At 57.6% G+C, this 16,397-nt stretch overlaps 1 protein-coding gene across 6 annotated transcripts in view; it reads right to left on the bottom strand.

Annotated features, from left to right (window-relative positions):
* The window catches only part of NIN (ninein), a 60,913-nt gene extending 48,025 nt beyond the window's left edge, over positions 1 to 12,888 (bottom strand). For 5 of the 6 annotated variants that reach the window (XM_069018657.1, XM_069018659.1, XM_069018663.1 and 2 more), the window contains exons 1-3: positions 12,834 to 12,888; positions 6,621 to 6,824; positions 583 to 664 (exon numbers count right to left, since the gene is read on the bottom strand). In XM_069018657.1, coding sequence (XP_068874758.1) covers positions 583 to 664; positions 6,621 to 6,803 — 265 coding nt within the window. In that variant the 5' untranslated portion in view covers positions 6,804 to 6,824; positions 12,834 to 12,888. Of the gene's footprint in view, positions 1 to 582; positions 665 to 6,620; positions 6,825 to 12,616; positions 12,718 to 12,833 lie in introns of those variants that run through there. The other variant, XM_069018658.1, reaches the window with a different exon arrangement.
* Between the last annotated feature and the right edge of the window lie 3,509 nt (positions 12,889 to 16,397).

Below are 16,397 nucleotides of genomic sequence, written 5' to 3'. Positions count from 1 at the left end.
CCAGCCCCAGACTGGTTTCTCAGGGGCTTCACTTGTTCAGGAACACCTCTGGAGCAGCCTGCCAGTTTCCTGGGAGAAATACAGAGAAGCTTCCTACACCCAGCTCATCTCAGACACAAGGAAACAGAATGGACTTTAAAAATATAAAAACCAACACCAGTCCCAGCTGGGAAAAACCCCAGCAGCAGCAGGAAACCAACCCTTTGACTGCCTGGCCACAACTCCCTGCTCCTAAAGGATCCCTGGCCACCAGGAGTGGTGTGGGATGGAGAGACCTGAGCCCAGGTCACAGCCATGAGACACCCTGAGCATCTGAAGTGGGGTGCAGCTGTCTGCTCACAGCCACCCTGTGCCTCTCTGGGCATTTAGATCCTGGGAATGGGATAAGATACCCAGTGGCTCTGAAAACACTTTTGTTCAGGCTCCACAACAGACCTGAACTTCCCTTTCTCCCAAGATCAGCCTTTTCTGCTTGGATGGCAGCACCTAAAAAGCACTTTCTCTTCTAAATTCCTCTGTGAGAGCCACCCACAACCGCTTTGCCAATGAAAATGTACTGGTTTAGGTAATTTCAGTATTTACCTGGTTCTTGGAAGTGTTCTTCATTTGACAGGGTTCTGGATAAGATGAGGATAAGTGCTTCTTTAAACTGATCAAAGTGGACCTGTGGGGAAAAAAAGGAAGAAAAGAGGCAATCAGGTGGTGCAGGGAGTTAAATATGAGGCCAATAATCCATCAGGAAGATGGGCAGCAGTGGGAATTGCTCAGATCACTGCCCCTGTGCCAATGGCCTTGGCAAGGGGCACAAAGGAACCCTGGAGAAGTGACAGCAATGAAGACACAGCCAGCACCTCTGGGCACATGGGGAGAATCACTGCTACCACAGAAAGACCCAAAGCCACAGATTTCATGCACTGGTTGGGATTTTACATCAAGCAAAATGCTGAAATAACACAGCCAAAGGAGCAGGGAGCATCTCCATCACTGGAAGTGACCTGGCCAGGGTCAGTGGCTCCTACAGTGAGACCATTCCTGACCAGGGATGAGATATTCCACTGTGGAAATGCTCCACTGCCCTAATTAAACTTCAAAAACCACTTCCCAATGTGGATGGCAGAAAAATCCCTCCCCTTCCAGGGTAGCCCTACCCCAGCTCCTTCCACAAGGGCTGGACCAGGAATCGCAGGCCTGGAGTGGGGATGGGAAAAACAGAGGGATGATCCCACCACTGAGGGGGTTTTTTGTCTCCTTTTTTTCCATCTGTGCCTTCCTGGAAAGCCTCCTGCCTCCCGGGCAGGAAGAGTCACAGAGAGGCTGCAGCATCCTCGGCAGCCGTGCCGGGGAATGTCAGCAATTCCAGCCGTGGGGGACAAGGAAACCCAGGGACAGCTGGAGAAGCTATTTGACATGGGTCAGTGGCGAGGCAGAGCTGGCTGCCACCGTTTCTTTTGGCTAAATAAATCTTGGAAGAATCTTTAGCATGGAACAAGAGATTTTGTATTTAAAGAAATGCAGAGCCTCCAGTGAGGCTGCTCTGGCTGGCAGAGGGCGAAGCCAGAGCTGCAGTCAGAGGGATTTTCATGCTGTTGGGGGAGGAACCAGCAGCAAAGTTCAGGTGTGAAGTTCCCCAGTGTTTTTTAGGATCTAGGCAGCTCAAAAAAAGGCCAACAAGCTCCCTGGCAGGGAGGGGTCACAGGTGAGCACCTCATGCCACAGCTCAGGTCCTGCCAATCACCCCTGAGGCTCTAAACATTTTTAAACATGTTTTTTAAACACAATTAAAAACCGTGTTCAGCAGAGAAGCTCATCAGGAATGCTTTCCTCTGAATACTAATTGCTGCCATCCCTTCCCAGACCCTGGTGTACTTCAAAAGGGACAGTTTACAGAGATAGGAGAATTTCACCCATTAAAAAAAAAAAAAAAAGACCAAACTTGACATTTAGACTAAATGAGGATGAATAAAAGATGAGGGTGTTCAAATTACAGGTTGCCTCCCCATGGGATCCTCTCAGGAAGGGAACTGTGACAGCAGGCAGAGCCTTGGATGGGACCTCACAGCAGCAAGAAAACAAAATCCACTTTGCATCCCTCACACAACCCCATGGAACTGAATAAAGTCAAACCACCTGGGCAGGTGTGCAGCACCACTGACATCACCTGCTCTGCATAATGAGCCCCATAAGTCGTGTCTGCACTAAGGAGGAGGAGGGAGGAGGAAGAGCTGAGCCCTTGTTCAGCTGCACAGGGACAGATGGGCCCGGCCCTGTGGCCACACTGTGATTTCACCTCGACCACAGCATCCAAGGGAGCCCGTGGAAGATCAGGCTGTGGAGCAGGACGTGGCCATCCTCCTGTGCTGCACAGCAGGATTTCAAATGCAAATCAGCAGCACAGGGACAGGCACAGGGCGTTCCACAATGCCCTCCTCACTCTGGAGGTGGAGTCCCAGCTGGCAGAGGGGGGAGATTTTTCCTCAGGATGGGCCAGAGGTTTTCCTGACACCAGATAAGCAGCAAAACCAGTCTGTGGTGCACGTTTGACCTTGGATGTGGCGTGCCTGCACACAGAGAGTGCTTAGAGAGTTAGAGAAACACCACTGATAAAATTAGAGCTGGGCTTGAGCACAAGGCAGCCCTGGGGCAGCAAAGCCACAAACGCTGCAGAAATCCTCCTGTGAGGGCAGGGGGGGGGGCCCTGGCACAGGTTCCCCAACCCTGGAAGTGTCCAAGGCCAGGCTGGATGAGCTTGGAGCAACCTGGATAGTGGTAGGTGTGGAATAAGATGAGCTTTAAGATCCCTTCCAACCCAAACCACTCTGATTCCACAATTCTATTTCGGTATTGCTAATTTGTGGATCTGCTCATGGGGGTCTCCCAGCAATTTGGGGCTGATCCCAACCAGCCAGGAGGCAATGGGGGGCTTTGGAAGGTGATGGCACAACGTGCTGTTGTGCCCGTCCAGCATCAGGGACAGCACACACATCCCTGCAAACCCCACAGCCAGACCAGCACTGCCGAGCCAGGTCGAGTCCCCAGCGAGGCAAATTTTCCCAGAACGAGTAAATCAGAGGCAAACGAGACAAATGCACCAACAGAGAGGCACCACCAGCCCAGCCCAGCCTCCCCAGGGCAATCAGGGACCAACCAAAGCTGTGTCTGCCGAGCAACCCCAGGTCCTCCGAGAAATCCCGACGCCTCTGCACAGCCGGCTCCCTCTGAAGCCGTGACTGATTAGCACTAAAAAGAGCTGTGTGCCTGTGCCAAGGTACCTGCTGCTCCCCGCTGTGTCCCTGCCATGCAAAGCTCTTGGCACAGCCGGGACAGGCCGGCGGCAGCGGCTCCCTCCAGCTTCCCTGGCCTTGATCTCAACCACAATCCCATTCCCCAAGCTCTGCCCCTGTCTGCAAACTCCTTCCAGCAGAGGCGGCCAGAAGGTTGCAGAGGGACATGTCTAGTGGGGGGAAATGCAGAATCATAGAATATCCTGATCCACAAGGATTATGGGGTTCAGCTCCTGGCCCTACACGGACACCCCAACAACCCCACCCTGGGCATCCCTGGCAGCGCTGCCCAAACGCTCCTGGAGCTCTGGCAGCCTCGGGGCCGTGCCCATTCCCTGGGGAGCCTGGGCAGTGCCCAGCACCCTCTGGGGGAAGAACCTTTCCTGATATCCAACCTAAACCTTCCCTGACACAGCTCCAGCTGTTCCCTCTGGGTCCTAACAGGCCAATCTTGCAGGAACATCAGAACAGGGCAGCCTTGCACCCAAGCCTGGCATGCAAAACTCCACAGTGCATTAAGGGGAACGGCGTCACTGCGGGCACAGGGTGAGGATATTTTGCAAGAGGTCACGAGCTGTGGCATTGAAGGGAGCTGACAAGTGAAACCCCAGGCCACGGCGTCCTTGCTGCAGGCTGCCAATGCAGCGGTGCAGGTGAAACCTGAGCTCCCCATCCCTGCTCAAGGACAGTGCCAAGGACAGTCCCTGCACAGGGCCCAGAGATGTCCAACTCCACAGAATCCCAGCACAGTTTGGTTGGAAGGGAGCTTAAAGCTCAGCCCATTCCACTCCCTGCCATGGGCAGGGACACCTTCCACCATCCCAGGGTGCTCCAAGCCCCGTCCAACCTGGCCTTGGACGCTTCCAGGGATAGGGTCTGACTTCCAGGGACTATTCCCATCCCCACACATCACCCAGGCCCACGAGCACTGTCCCCAGGACACCTCCAGTCTGCTGCTAATTAAAGGGCACAGAGAGGGCAGACAGACAGGCATACCCACACCCATCCCCTCACTGCTGCCATCAAGGGTGAGAGGAAACAGCCTTCCTGAGGAATCCCAGGAATTGCTGAGAGCATCACCTCTGCACACAATCCTATGAGGAAAAGTTCTGCAGGGGTTTGGCCACGAGTCAGGGTAGGATTTACACCCCCACACCAGACCCCATTAACCCCCAAACCATCACGGGGGAGGCTGCACATCCAGCCCCTCTCTGGATGCCAGCTCAGCTCCCAGTCCCCACCCAGGGCAGGAGCTTGGAGGGAGGTGATCTTTAAGGTCCCCTTCCAACCCAAACCATTCCGTGATTCTGTGATCCCGGAGCATTCATCCCTGGAGCAGAGCCCCCGGCACAAAGGCAAGCACGTGGCCCCACCGAGCTGCCCCTGAGCAGACAAAACCTTCCCCCGCTGCCCCCCTCCCCGGTGCCCTGCCATAAATCCCGGCCCCTGGAAGTGCAGGCAAACAAAGGCTGGGACCATCTGCGGCGAGGGGCTGGCGGGGCAGGTGCAAGAAGTCTGTGCTCAGGGAGCAACATGTTTGTGCTGCTCTCCCCATGAGCTTCCTAGGAAACCCCAAGGATCCGGGGGCTGTTAAATGTGGCTCATGCTTAGACACGGGCCATTGCTGCTGCCAACGAGCACGAGCGCCGGGGAGATGGGAGCAGAGGCAGCAGACAAAGATTATCCTGAGGCTCGAGTGGCAGGATGGAAGGGAGAACCATCCCCAAAGACAAAGGGGGGGATGAAATAAAACAGGATGCCTCGTGCCCTGGGATAGCCTGCAGGGATGGAGCTCCAGGTTGGGATGGGGTGAGGGTGACCTGGCACTCGGGGTGCTTTAACAGGGGGGGTTTTGTGACAGACACATCTGCCCTTCCTCTCTCTCTATGCCACCATCCTGCAAGTGGCAAAGCCAAGTGATAGGACATGGGGAAATGGCTTTAAACTGAAGGAAAATAGACTAAAATTCAATATTGGCTGTGAGGGTGGTGAGGCCCCGGCACAGGGTGCCCAGAGAAGTTGTGGCTGCCCCTGGATCCCTGGAAATGTTCTAGGCCAGGCTGGATGGGGCTTGGAGCAGCCTGGGACAGTGGAAGGTGTCCCTGCCCATGGCAGGGGGTTGGAACTGGATGATCTTTAAGGTCCTTCCAACCCAAACCATTCCGTGATTCTTTGATAACAGCATCCAAATGCTGGCTGCTGAAGATGACAGAGCAGCACAGAAAGTCTCTGGTGCTCCAGACAATGACACACTGCAACTCCAAAGGTCAGCAACCTCTGCCTGGATCCATCCCTGCTCCAGCTCCTGCACCACTCACTGTCAGCAGCAGAGCTATGGCCCCAGGGCAGGCGAGGAAGAGGAGGAAAAAGGAAAAATTCCTTTGTTCATTGAAGGAATCATTTTGTTTGTGAAAACCGCAGTTTGATTGGAAATTAGAGTCATGATGGCTGCTTGTCTGTTGAGAGCCCTGGCTGCCCTGTTCCACATTTTTCTGATTTTAATGAGCAGTGATGGGATTTCAGGGTGATTTCCAGGGAAGGATCTAATGCAGTCTGAGCACAGCGTGCCGGGAAAGACCTAACGCAGAGCACAAGGACATCCACGCTGAACGTGGAGATCCCCCCAAGGGCAAGCAGCTTCTGCTCAATGCCCTGGCATTTAACTCCATAAAGGGACAACCACAACTGAAAAAGGGCTTTGGGAAGCCACCAACACCAGGTAACGTGAGCAAAGGTGGCTCAGACAGCGACTGCCTGAGTGGGACAATATTTTCCACCTTAGAAAAACGTGCGTGACTGCACATGGCCCCACCGGTCTAACTACAGCTTAAGCCAGTGTAAATCACAGGCTCAAGCCCTGGATTTAGGTCCTTGTCACATCCCAAGTGGCTCAGAGTTTGTCCAGCACCTGGTGAGCTGGTTTGGGGAGGTGACCCGGGCCAGCAGCACCAGGAACCGGTGCCGGGGGCACGGGCACTGCGTGAGCTGAGCGCTGGCACAAGGACAGCCAGGACCTGGCACTTGCTCTGGCCTTGGACACTGGGAAAGCACACCAGTGCACAAGGCTCAGCCTAAAGCGGTGGTTTCTGAGTTTCAGACCCCCTCCAGTGAGGGCAGACATAGCAGCTCCCTTCCCTGTTACCCCAATCCTCCTCTTAGAAGTTGCTCTGTGCCCACCCCGCTGAACAGACCGGACCCCACAGGTCCTGCAGCACCAGAGCCTCAGGAACATTGGATATACACAAATTATAGACATCAGTCTCTTCCCAAGGCCATTCCATGCACACAGGTGCTGCCTGCTTCCTCAGCCCTCCCCCTTTCACCTCCCCAGATCCTTACCCTGCCTAGGAGGTTTCCTTGGAGGAGCGTCTGCTGCAGTGCCGGGGCCACCTCCTCCAGGTGCAGCATGTGGCAGAGGTCAGTGAGCTCCTCCTGCCCCAGGGACCCCGTGCCTGTGCTGTCGAAGCTGTCGAAGAGCTCCTTGAGGCGAGCTTCATACTGGTCCTGCTCAGCTTCATCCATCCCATAGCCTGCCACGCTCACCTGTGGGAAGAGATGGGGCAGGTGACCATCGGTGGCATGGGACAGCAGAAAACCCCAAGGGCTGGGACAGGAGCTGCCCACGAGGCTGTTTGGGGCCGTGTCTGGTCGCATTGATGCTCCCCCACTGCTCCTGCCTCTCTCATCCCACTGGGGGAAGAAGTAACACAGCAGAAAGACCGAGGGGAAAAAGCCTGCAAAGCCAAGCCCTGGGGAGGGGACAGCCCAGGTGGCTGGGCCAGCCCCATGTGGCATGTCCCCAACTCCAGGAGCGGCTCATTTGGCTCAGCTGGAGCAGCTGAGGTGCTGCAGGGGGAAATTGTTCCCTTGAGCTCCACCGATCCGCAGGTGTTGCAGGTGATGCTTTGGTGAGGAGATCAACAAGCTCAGCAGCTGCAGGGAGCAGAGCAAGGGGCTCTGCCTGAGGAGGGGAGGGCACAAGACCAACCCAAACCCTTCAGGCCAGCCAGGCACCCTGCCCACCCCCTCCACGAGCACAACACACCCCCCTGCAACAAAGATGGGATCGTGGAATGCTTTAGGTTGCATAAAAACTCCATGATCAGGTCCAGCTGCCAAGCACTCCCTGTGCTGCTCCCCCTCAGGTATTTCAGGTCAAACCCTGGCTTAAGGCAGAGAAGGGTCTGACAGGCAGCAAACCCAGAGCAGAGCTGAGCCCAGCATGGGGACAGCCAAAATCTATCTGGTGTCCTACACCAGGCACACAAAGCCCAGACCCAATTTACCTCAGGGCTTCATCCTCCCCTCCAAGTCAAGTTTTCACCCCTCATGCATTGCTAACAGAGGATCACAGCCCCAGGAGCTGTTCTGGCAGGGGAGCAGAGGGAAATTTCCAGTCTGAAATGAAGGATTTGGTTGGATCTGTTTGCCCAGCCTGGCCCAGGGCTCCTCACCGGCTGGGGGTGGCAGCAGTGTCACCCAGCACCACGACACAGCCTTGGTGTGGACGTGCCACCACCCTGGGGGCACAGCAGGCACTGTCACCATCCTTGGGTGCACCAAGTGACAGCAGGCACTGCAGGGACCTGGTGTCCCAAGGATCGACCTGGACATCCTGGGATGCTTGGCCAGCCTCATCCATGACCCCACACCAGCCAGCCCTGGGAATTCTCTTTCAGTGATGCTGCTCAGGTTTTTCAGCCACATTTCCCAAAACAGGGGATCCTACCCAAACCCTATCCCGCCCTGCCATGGAGCAGCCCCCTCCCCTCCTCCTCCCAGGGTTCTGGTGGCTGCCTGTGTCACCAGCAGCACTCCTGGACATCCCAGAACACGCAGAGCTGCTCCAGCTGCTCCAATTCCACCCTGCTGCCCCACCACAGCCCAGCAACCAGGAAATCTCCAGGGCAGGCACTGCAGCAGCCGTGTCCTTGATTTCACTGGCTGCAGGAGCAGATGCCAAGGCAAAGCATCCTCGGGATCCCACATCTGCTGAGGGAGGCAGGGCTGGTGCCAGGCAGCACGCAGAGCCCAGGGGACAGGCACAGCCCAGCCAGGCTGTCCCTCCTGCACTGCCACGGACGAGGATGGCCATGGACACTCCAGAGAGTGGACACAATCCCTCCACCTGAGCCTCACATCCTCCCAGTCCCATTTTTTCCCCTCCAGATCCCTCTTGAGCTGATTTCTCACGGTGCCCAAGCTCTGTGGGGAGGAGGGAGGGCACAGACACATTCGACCTGGGGCACAGACGAGGAGGCAGCACCCAAAAACTCAGGTGCCTGCGAGCAGGAGGAAGGCAACAAACTTGTTTCCATTCCCACACTGGCAACCCCATTTCCCACCTGCACCCTCAGGGCCAGATCCCAGCGTCAGGGAGCCCTGCCTGCACATTCCAGCGGCCCCAAAACTCACAGCCAAGCCTCCAGCAAAGATGACTCCAACCCACAGAGCATTTTTGAACCTCTTATCTTCAGGGTCAGCCACCTCCTGCCCCCCCAGAGATGTCTCCAGCACCTGACCCTACTGCTACACTGCCAGAACCAGTTTCCCCAGTTAGTGCAGAGAGCTAAATGCCACCTCCCAATATATCCCCGAGCATCCCTGCTGCTAGAGCACTGGGATCACCCCTCTCAGTGCCACACCAGCAGAGAGCCCCAAAAACGCATCCTGGGCAAGTCCAGCATCGGGGAGCCCATAAAACCAGCAACAAAAACACAATCCCCAAAGGAAAAGAGCATCAGGTGCGTGGTCCCTACCTCGCACCACCCCCGCCCTGCAGCCCAGGTGAGCTTTTGGCGAGGGCACCGTGGCTGTGGCAGCCAAAAGCATCCCCACGGCGAGGGACGGCTGGAGCTCAGAGAGACACAACCAGCCCCGCACAGCCTGGGGAAGGGATTTTTCTGCTTCCCAGCACTGAAATCATCAGGAAGGAGCAGAGAGGGCCAAGGCCGGTGCCTACCTGCAGTCAGTCAGCGCAGGGAGCCGCCGGCAGCCCGGCGATCCCGCAATCCTGCACAACCTCCATCTTAGGCAGGCGGCTCCCGCACGCAGCCGGCTGCGCAAGGTGACCCAAGATGCCTCCTCCCGCCTGAATTATTCAGCAGCGCTTCCACGGCGGGGGAAAAAACCACCCGAGCCTCCTACCTGAGGAGCTGGCGAGGCCGCCTGGCATCGCCCAGCAGCCAAAATAATGAGGTCAGCGGCATCGGAGCCCCGGCGTGCGCGGCCACCTCCAGCAGCCGTGACGGGCGACTGGCGGCGGGGAAGGGGCTCAGAGGGGAGGGGGACAAACCAGAGGCACACAAAGCCCGAATTAAAGCCCGGCCTTTCATCTCTGTTCCAGATGGGCCAGCAGCTGAGATGCAGGAGGGCGGCCGGGATAATAGGGGCAGGCGGGCAGCAGCTGAGCGGGGGCTCCCCGGTCCCCCGCGAGGAGGAGAGGGGCCGGTCCCTGCTCAGGGCATCACTTTGTTCGGATTTATTGCTGGCCTTCTGTGTTGTCTCAAGTCCCCCCAGAATGACCAGCTTGAGCAGACAGCGCTGAAAAGTGCAGATTTAGGAGAGTCACCACCACATTATTCCTTATTTCTGTTCTCCTTATTACAAGCCTGGGGAAGCAAAGAGCTCCGGGATGATGAGAAGAGGAAGTTTTCACCGGCATTTCTTTCCTGCATTTAAATCCACCCCCCTCCTGAGAGCCAGATAACCTTCACAGCACACAATGTAAGGGCCTGATAGGACTGAATTCTCAGCTAAATTTAACTCAAACAATATAGGCTTAAACAGTAATTACCGCTTCGCATATTAAGTGCCTGGAATCAATATCAACTTTAGCCTGGAGCTAATGAAGACACAGATTACCTGGTCAATCAATGGCATCAGCAGGTAAAACCACCACAATTAGGACAATTACTTTTTTGGGGGGGGGAGGGAGGGGTGTGAAAACAGTATGAATTATAGAATCCCAGAATTATTTGGGTTGGAAGGGACCTTAAAGGCCACCTCATGGCAACCCCCTTCCCCTGGACCAACACAAAATCACATTTGCTGCTGCACAAGAGGGAGATTTTGGGGATGCTCTGCCCGGATGCCCCCATGGGCTGCATCACCAACCAGGGCTAGGGGTACCTTGCCCTTATCCCAAGCTGCCCTCCATCACCTGGAAGTCATCACCTCCAAGGGACAGTGAGGAAAATGTTGTTTTTGCTGCTGCTCTTAAATGCCTCACCTCAAACTAGGGCCTGGCAATTAGCAGTAATTACCCAGCAGGGCAGCATCCTGTGGTCATCTCCAAAACGCAAGCACCCACTCCTGGGATGTCACTGCTCCAGAGTGTCCCCTCTGTCCTGGGGAACACAGCCACAACTCGGGCCCTTTAAAGCAACTTTCCCTTCCCACTGCACTTGTGACAACCGGGCTGATGTGAACACAGCTGGCAAAACCCACCAGGACCCCAGTTTTTAATGCTGGGGTTTCTATGAGATGCCCAGCAGCCACCAAAACCAGACTACTGAGCCCTTGATGGAAAGCCAGAACTGAGGCTGTCTCAGACTCATTATCCCCTGCCCCTAATGAACCATCTCATCCATCACAGCTGCAGCTCAGCGGCTCTGCTGAATCATAGAATGACCTGAGCTGGAAGGGACCCGCAAGGATCAGAATCCAACTCCAGGCCCTGCCCAGACCCCCCAACAACCCCACCCTGGCATCCCTGGCAGCGCTGTCCAAACGCTCCTGGAGCTCTGGCAGCCTCGGGGCCGTGCCCATTCCCTGGGGAGTGCCCAGCACCCTCTGGGGGAAGAACCTTTTCCTAATATCCGACCTAACCCCCCCAACACAGCCCCAGCCGCTCCCTGGATCCTGTCACTGGTCACCAGAAAGAAGAAAGAGCTCGGTGCCCTGTCCCTGTATCCACCCCGAAATCCCCACATCGTGTCAGGGCAATTTCCAGCTCAGCCCACCCTGCAACACCCCATCCCCTCTTGGAGCAGCAGCCCCACAAAGGGTCACACCGAGAAACCAGAGGCAAAGGGAAAAACAAAACCCAAAAGGACAATGAAGCACCTAAACGTCAGTAAATCACTTGACAGCACGCCCAGCTCTTCAAGGGTCACCACCAGAGTCAGCCTTACAGCTGGCGGTTCCTCCTCCCCATTGACCGCGCTCATCATTTTCCCTCTGCCCCTCAATGCCACCTCTCCCCGTGCACCCCAAAACACCCCCAGACCCTCCAAAGTTGGCAGAGAGCAGCGATTCTGTTAACCAAGCTCCACTCCCGATTAGCAGAGCAGCGATGGCGTATAAAAGCACTATAAATTTATGTAAAGAGCTTCAAAAGCAGCGCAGCGGTTTGAATATTCACGCCAGCCCGGTATTTGCATTGTAATAGGGCTTTTCTCTCCCAGCCTTCCCTCCGTAAGGAAAAACAAAGCGCCCATCTGGTTTGATTTTGCAAATCGGGCTGGAGTCGCCCTGCAGTAACTCGGGGAGCCCCGGGTGCGATAAAGCCCAAGGTGGAGGCACAAAGCTGATTATTTCAGAAGTAAACAAAGCGAGCCGGTAATTTATCCAGCGACGCCTCGCGCGCCGGGAAATGAGGGATTCGGTAATTCCCGCGGAGCTCAGACCCGCGCCGGCTCCGACAAACCCGGGCTGTGCTGAATCACGGCGATACCGCGTCCAGCGCCTTCCCTCCGCTCCGTTTTGGGGAGCGCATGAGGAAGATGAGCAGGATACACCCCAAACTGTCACCCACCCACCCAGCAAAATCCCAGCACCGGCACCTCCTAGGCTGTGGATTTGGGCTTTCCCGGCTCCATCCTGACAGGGATGCTCCAAGGGAGACGGGCCCACGGTTGGTGGCCAGACAGCAGATGCTGTCTGCCACCCTGGTGACAGCGAGAGCTTTGCCGATGACAAAACAACTGCTGTTATTAATTCCTCCAGCCACAGCCGGCTGCTTCCAGGACTCAGCCCGGCGAGAGTGGTGCAGAACCCGCTCCCAGCGTTTGGAGCATCCCTCCGGGGACAGGGATGGGGTGCCCTTGGTAGGAGGGCGAGCGGCACCTGGTGCCTGTCACCCCGCGGGACCACTGCCACCAGCGCAAAGGGGACCTTGGGGGCTTTGGCGTGGCACCCACTCACAGACAGCCCTGAAACCGCCATCGAACCCCCTGGCTACAATTCCCTATCCCCAACACCCCCTTCCCCCAGCATCCCCCACTTCCAGCATCCAGCACCCCCCCCTCCTCTCCAGCATCCCACTCCTCCAGCATTTCCCCCTTTTCCTCCAGCATCCCCTCCCCTCCAGAGCCCCTTCCCCAGGCACCCACCTCGCCGCTGCGCCCCTTCCCCGCCGGCCCGTCCCGGCGCCCCGCACACGCGGCCGGCCCCGCCGGGAAGGGACGGGAAGGGGCGGGCTGCGCCCCGGCACCGCCCGCGGAGGAGGGACCGGGGCGGACAGCGCTCCCCCCGCACCCGGGGCTCGGTGCTACCCCTTCCCCTTCTTCCCTTCCACCGCAGCCGCCCCCGCCCCCGTCCCGGCCTCACCGGCTGCCGGTGCCCGCGGGCGCGGCGGGGCTGGCGGAGCGCTCGGAGCGTTGCGGAGCCGGGGGAGGTACCGCGTTCAAATGCGGCCGCGTTTATTGGGCCGAGCCTCGGGGGCGGCCCCGGGGGTGCGGAACGGCCCCGGGGCGGGGGGACCGGCGGCCTTTGTGCGGCACCGCCCGGGAACGCCCCCCGGCACAGGGGAAAGCTGCGGGGGTCTGCTGGGATGTCCCGCACACCCCCGTGTCCCCGCTGTTCTGCACGCGCGTGGTGGCATTACCTCAGCTCCCTACTGTGATATCCCCCCACGGTGGCATCACCTCAGCTTCCCGTTGTCCTGCACCTCAGGACAGCCTAACCCTGGGTCCCCAATGTCCTGACCCCCCGGGTGGCATCACCTCGGTTCCCATCATCTTGCACCCCAGGGGACATCATCCCAACTCCCTACTGTTCTGCAGCCCCGGGTGGCATCACCCCAGCCCCCTGCTGTCCTGTCCCCCAGGGTGGCACAACCATGGTCCCTACTGTCCCACACCTCAGGGTGATATCACCCGGCTCTTCAATGTCCCATCCCCCCAGGTGGCATCATCACAGTTCCTGTCATCGCACATCCCAAGGTGGCATCACCCCAGCTCCCAACAGTCCTGTCCCCCAGGGTGCCATCACCTCAGTTCCCATCATTCTGCACCCCACGGGGACATCACCCTGACTCCCTGCTGCCCCACACTCCAGAGTGGCATCACCCCGGCTCCCCATCATCCTCTTCCCCAGCTGGTGTCACCCCAACTTCCCACTGTCCTGCACCCTAGGGTGGCATCACCCCAGCTCCCAAGTGTCCTGTCCCCCAGGGTGACATCACCTGGGCCCAGGGGGACATCAGTCTGAGTCCCTGCTGTCCTATCCCCCAAGGTGGCATCGCCCTGGCTCCCCACTGTCCTGACCCCCAGGGTGGCATCACCCCGGCTCCACACTGTCCTGCACCCCAGGGGACATGGCCCTGCAGTTCCTCATTGTCCCAAAAAACCAATGGCACATCACCTGGGCTGTCCCACGCCTGAAGCTCACAGCAACACATCTCCCTGCCCTTGGGACATGGCACCCTGGCTCCCTGCCATTCCAGGGTACCATGTCACCCCACTGTCCCCCACCCTGGGGACATGGCACCCTGGCTCCCTGCCATTCCAGGGTACCATGTCACCCCACTGTCCCCCACCCTGGGGACATGGCACCCTGGCTCCCTGCCATTCCAGGGTACCATGTCACCCCACTGTCCCCCACCCTGGGGACATGGCACCCTGGCTCCCTGCCATCTCTGGGCCTGGGGGACAACATCCCACCCGAGTCTCCATGTGTCACCGTGACACAGGACGGCTGCTGTGCCCGTGGCATCCAGCCCTTCCACCACCCCAGCACCGGTGGTGGCTCTGCACTGTCCCACCCGTGCCCCTCACTCGCTTTGGGGGGGGGAGTCACAAAACCAGGGACTCCCCTCTGCCCCAGGAGCCATCCCGGGGGAGAACCCTGGAGCAGTGACACGCAAGCCACAGGCACCAGCAGAACTCCAACCCTTATTTAAAGCTCGGCAGTCCCGGTTGGAGCTGGAGCCACCGCCCGCCCACGCTCCTGCTCAGCGCCAGCCGAGCCGCAGGAAGCCGGCGGTCCCCAAGGCTTGTGGATTCTCTGGTGGCTAAGAAGAGGTTCCACCCACGCTGCAGTCCGCTCTCGAGCAATTGCATGAGCTTATTTTGCTGCTTTTTTGGGGGGTGAAAATGCCAGGGGACAGATGACTTTTTAGCCTTCTTCCCTTTTTCACGGCGGCTCCGGTCTGCGGGTTCAAGATATTTCGTGGGGAGGAGCGAGGGGAGCACAAAAGCCTCGCACGGGGGGTTGCATAAACCTTGCTCAGATCGGAAACCAGGCTTCAAACCCCACAGCAGAGCCACGGCTGGGTTTGCCACCACACAAGGACGTCTGGGAGGTGTGAGGTAACAGTGCAAAGAGCTTCAAAAATATTGTAATAAAGTATTGTGATAAAATATTGTAATAAAAATTGGAACAAAATATTTAGGGGTAGCCTTGCTGCACATCACTGCCACCTGCCCCAGGGGCAGCGCTGTGGCTGTGGGACATGGCACAGCATCCCCCAGCACTCAGCCAAGCCCTGTCCAGGGACGTGGCCGTGTCCCTGCGGTGACAGAAGCAAGGCAAGGTGACTCCAAAGGGAAGGGGCCCTTGGCGAGAGGCTTTGCCGGACAGATGTCAGCAGGCACGGCTTTGTGCCGGCCACGGGCTTTTTGTCTTGGTTTTTAACATTTGCCATTTTTCTCCACCGCTTTCTTCTACTCTGACACTTGCCGAGGGTTTTTCTTTCTTTCTTTCTTTCCTTTCTCGCTCTCTTTCCACATTTGCTTTTCCATCCTCTGTTCAAACACTTTTTCTCCGCGTTATTATGCTGAAGTTGGAACCATCTGGTGCTTTGTTTTGTTGCGAGCCCGGCGAGTGCCAGGACCTTTATCCCCCTCACCCTCCTCCTCCTCCTCCTCCTCCTCGCCGGTGCCTCGCTAATCCAAGCGACAGCCCCGAAAAATCCCCCCTGTCACCCAACAAAGCCACACGCGTGCACGGGTGGGCGATGGGGACAGGCAGCACGCTCCATGTCCCCATGTCCCCATCCCACAGGGATGTGCAGCCCCCCCGGTCAGGAGCGCTGGGTATCATCCCAGCGCAAATTCCTGACTCATTTTTAGGGCCGGCTGTTAGCAGAGGCATCCTGATTTTATTTCCCCCTCGTTTTCCCACAGGAGAAAAGCGTGTTTCTAGGGAGCCACGGAGCCGTGCCAGACAAGGAACCCGCCAACCTATTTTTGGAGCCCCCCTTGCAGCGAGCAGCTGCGTTCCAGGATGGCATTTGCAGCGAGCTCGGAGGAAGGAAGCCTCGGCACAACCAACCCGCACCGTCACGTGTGACACGCCACAAAAATCGGGACACGTGGGAAACACCGGGACTGCTGGACATCGGCTGCCAGTGGATCCACGGCGGGCTCGGGGCTGGCACGGAGCCACCCCAAATCAGGGTCAGCGGCTGCGCAGGCAGCGGGTGACCCCTGTGCGAGGCCGTGGGTGCCCGGCTCCTGCAGAAACACCCTCTCGCCTTGGCTCTGGCTGTTCCGTCACGCTTTCCTTCCCATTTTCCATGAACAATGAGGTGCTTTGTTCTGGGGCGAGGAAAAGTCCGGCTGCCGCACCGGGAGCTGGGGGGGGAGCTGGGAGCTGCTCCTGCATTCCTGGGGTCTTTCCAGCTGTGCCGTGCTGGGCACAGGAACCCCTCACCCCGGCCAGGACAGGGGGAAGAGGGCCATAAAATAGCCCGAAAAATCAGCAAAAAAGCTACGAAACCATCAGCAAAACATGAACAAAGGGAGAAAGGAAACGACGCTGTAGGAAAAAAAAAACCAAAACCAACCAGCTGGAGGGAACCTCCCCATCTCCCAGCTGGTGCCGGGAGAAGTTTGGAATGACATAAGCCCAAACTTTGCTCTTTTTTTGCACAAAACAAAGGCGAGCCGT

The sequence above is a fragment of the Aphelocoma coerulescens genome, chromosome 5, assembly GCF_041296385.1.
Source record: "Aphelocoma coerulescens isolate FSJ_1873_10779 chromosome 5, UR_Acoe_1.0, whole genome shotgun sequence".
Classification (NCBI taxonomy): domain Eukaryota; kingdom Metazoa; phylum Chordata; class Aves; order Passeriformes; family Corvidae; genus Aphelocoma; species Aphelocoma coerulescens.
This window is presented reverse-complemented; position numbering and strand designations above follow the sequence as displayed.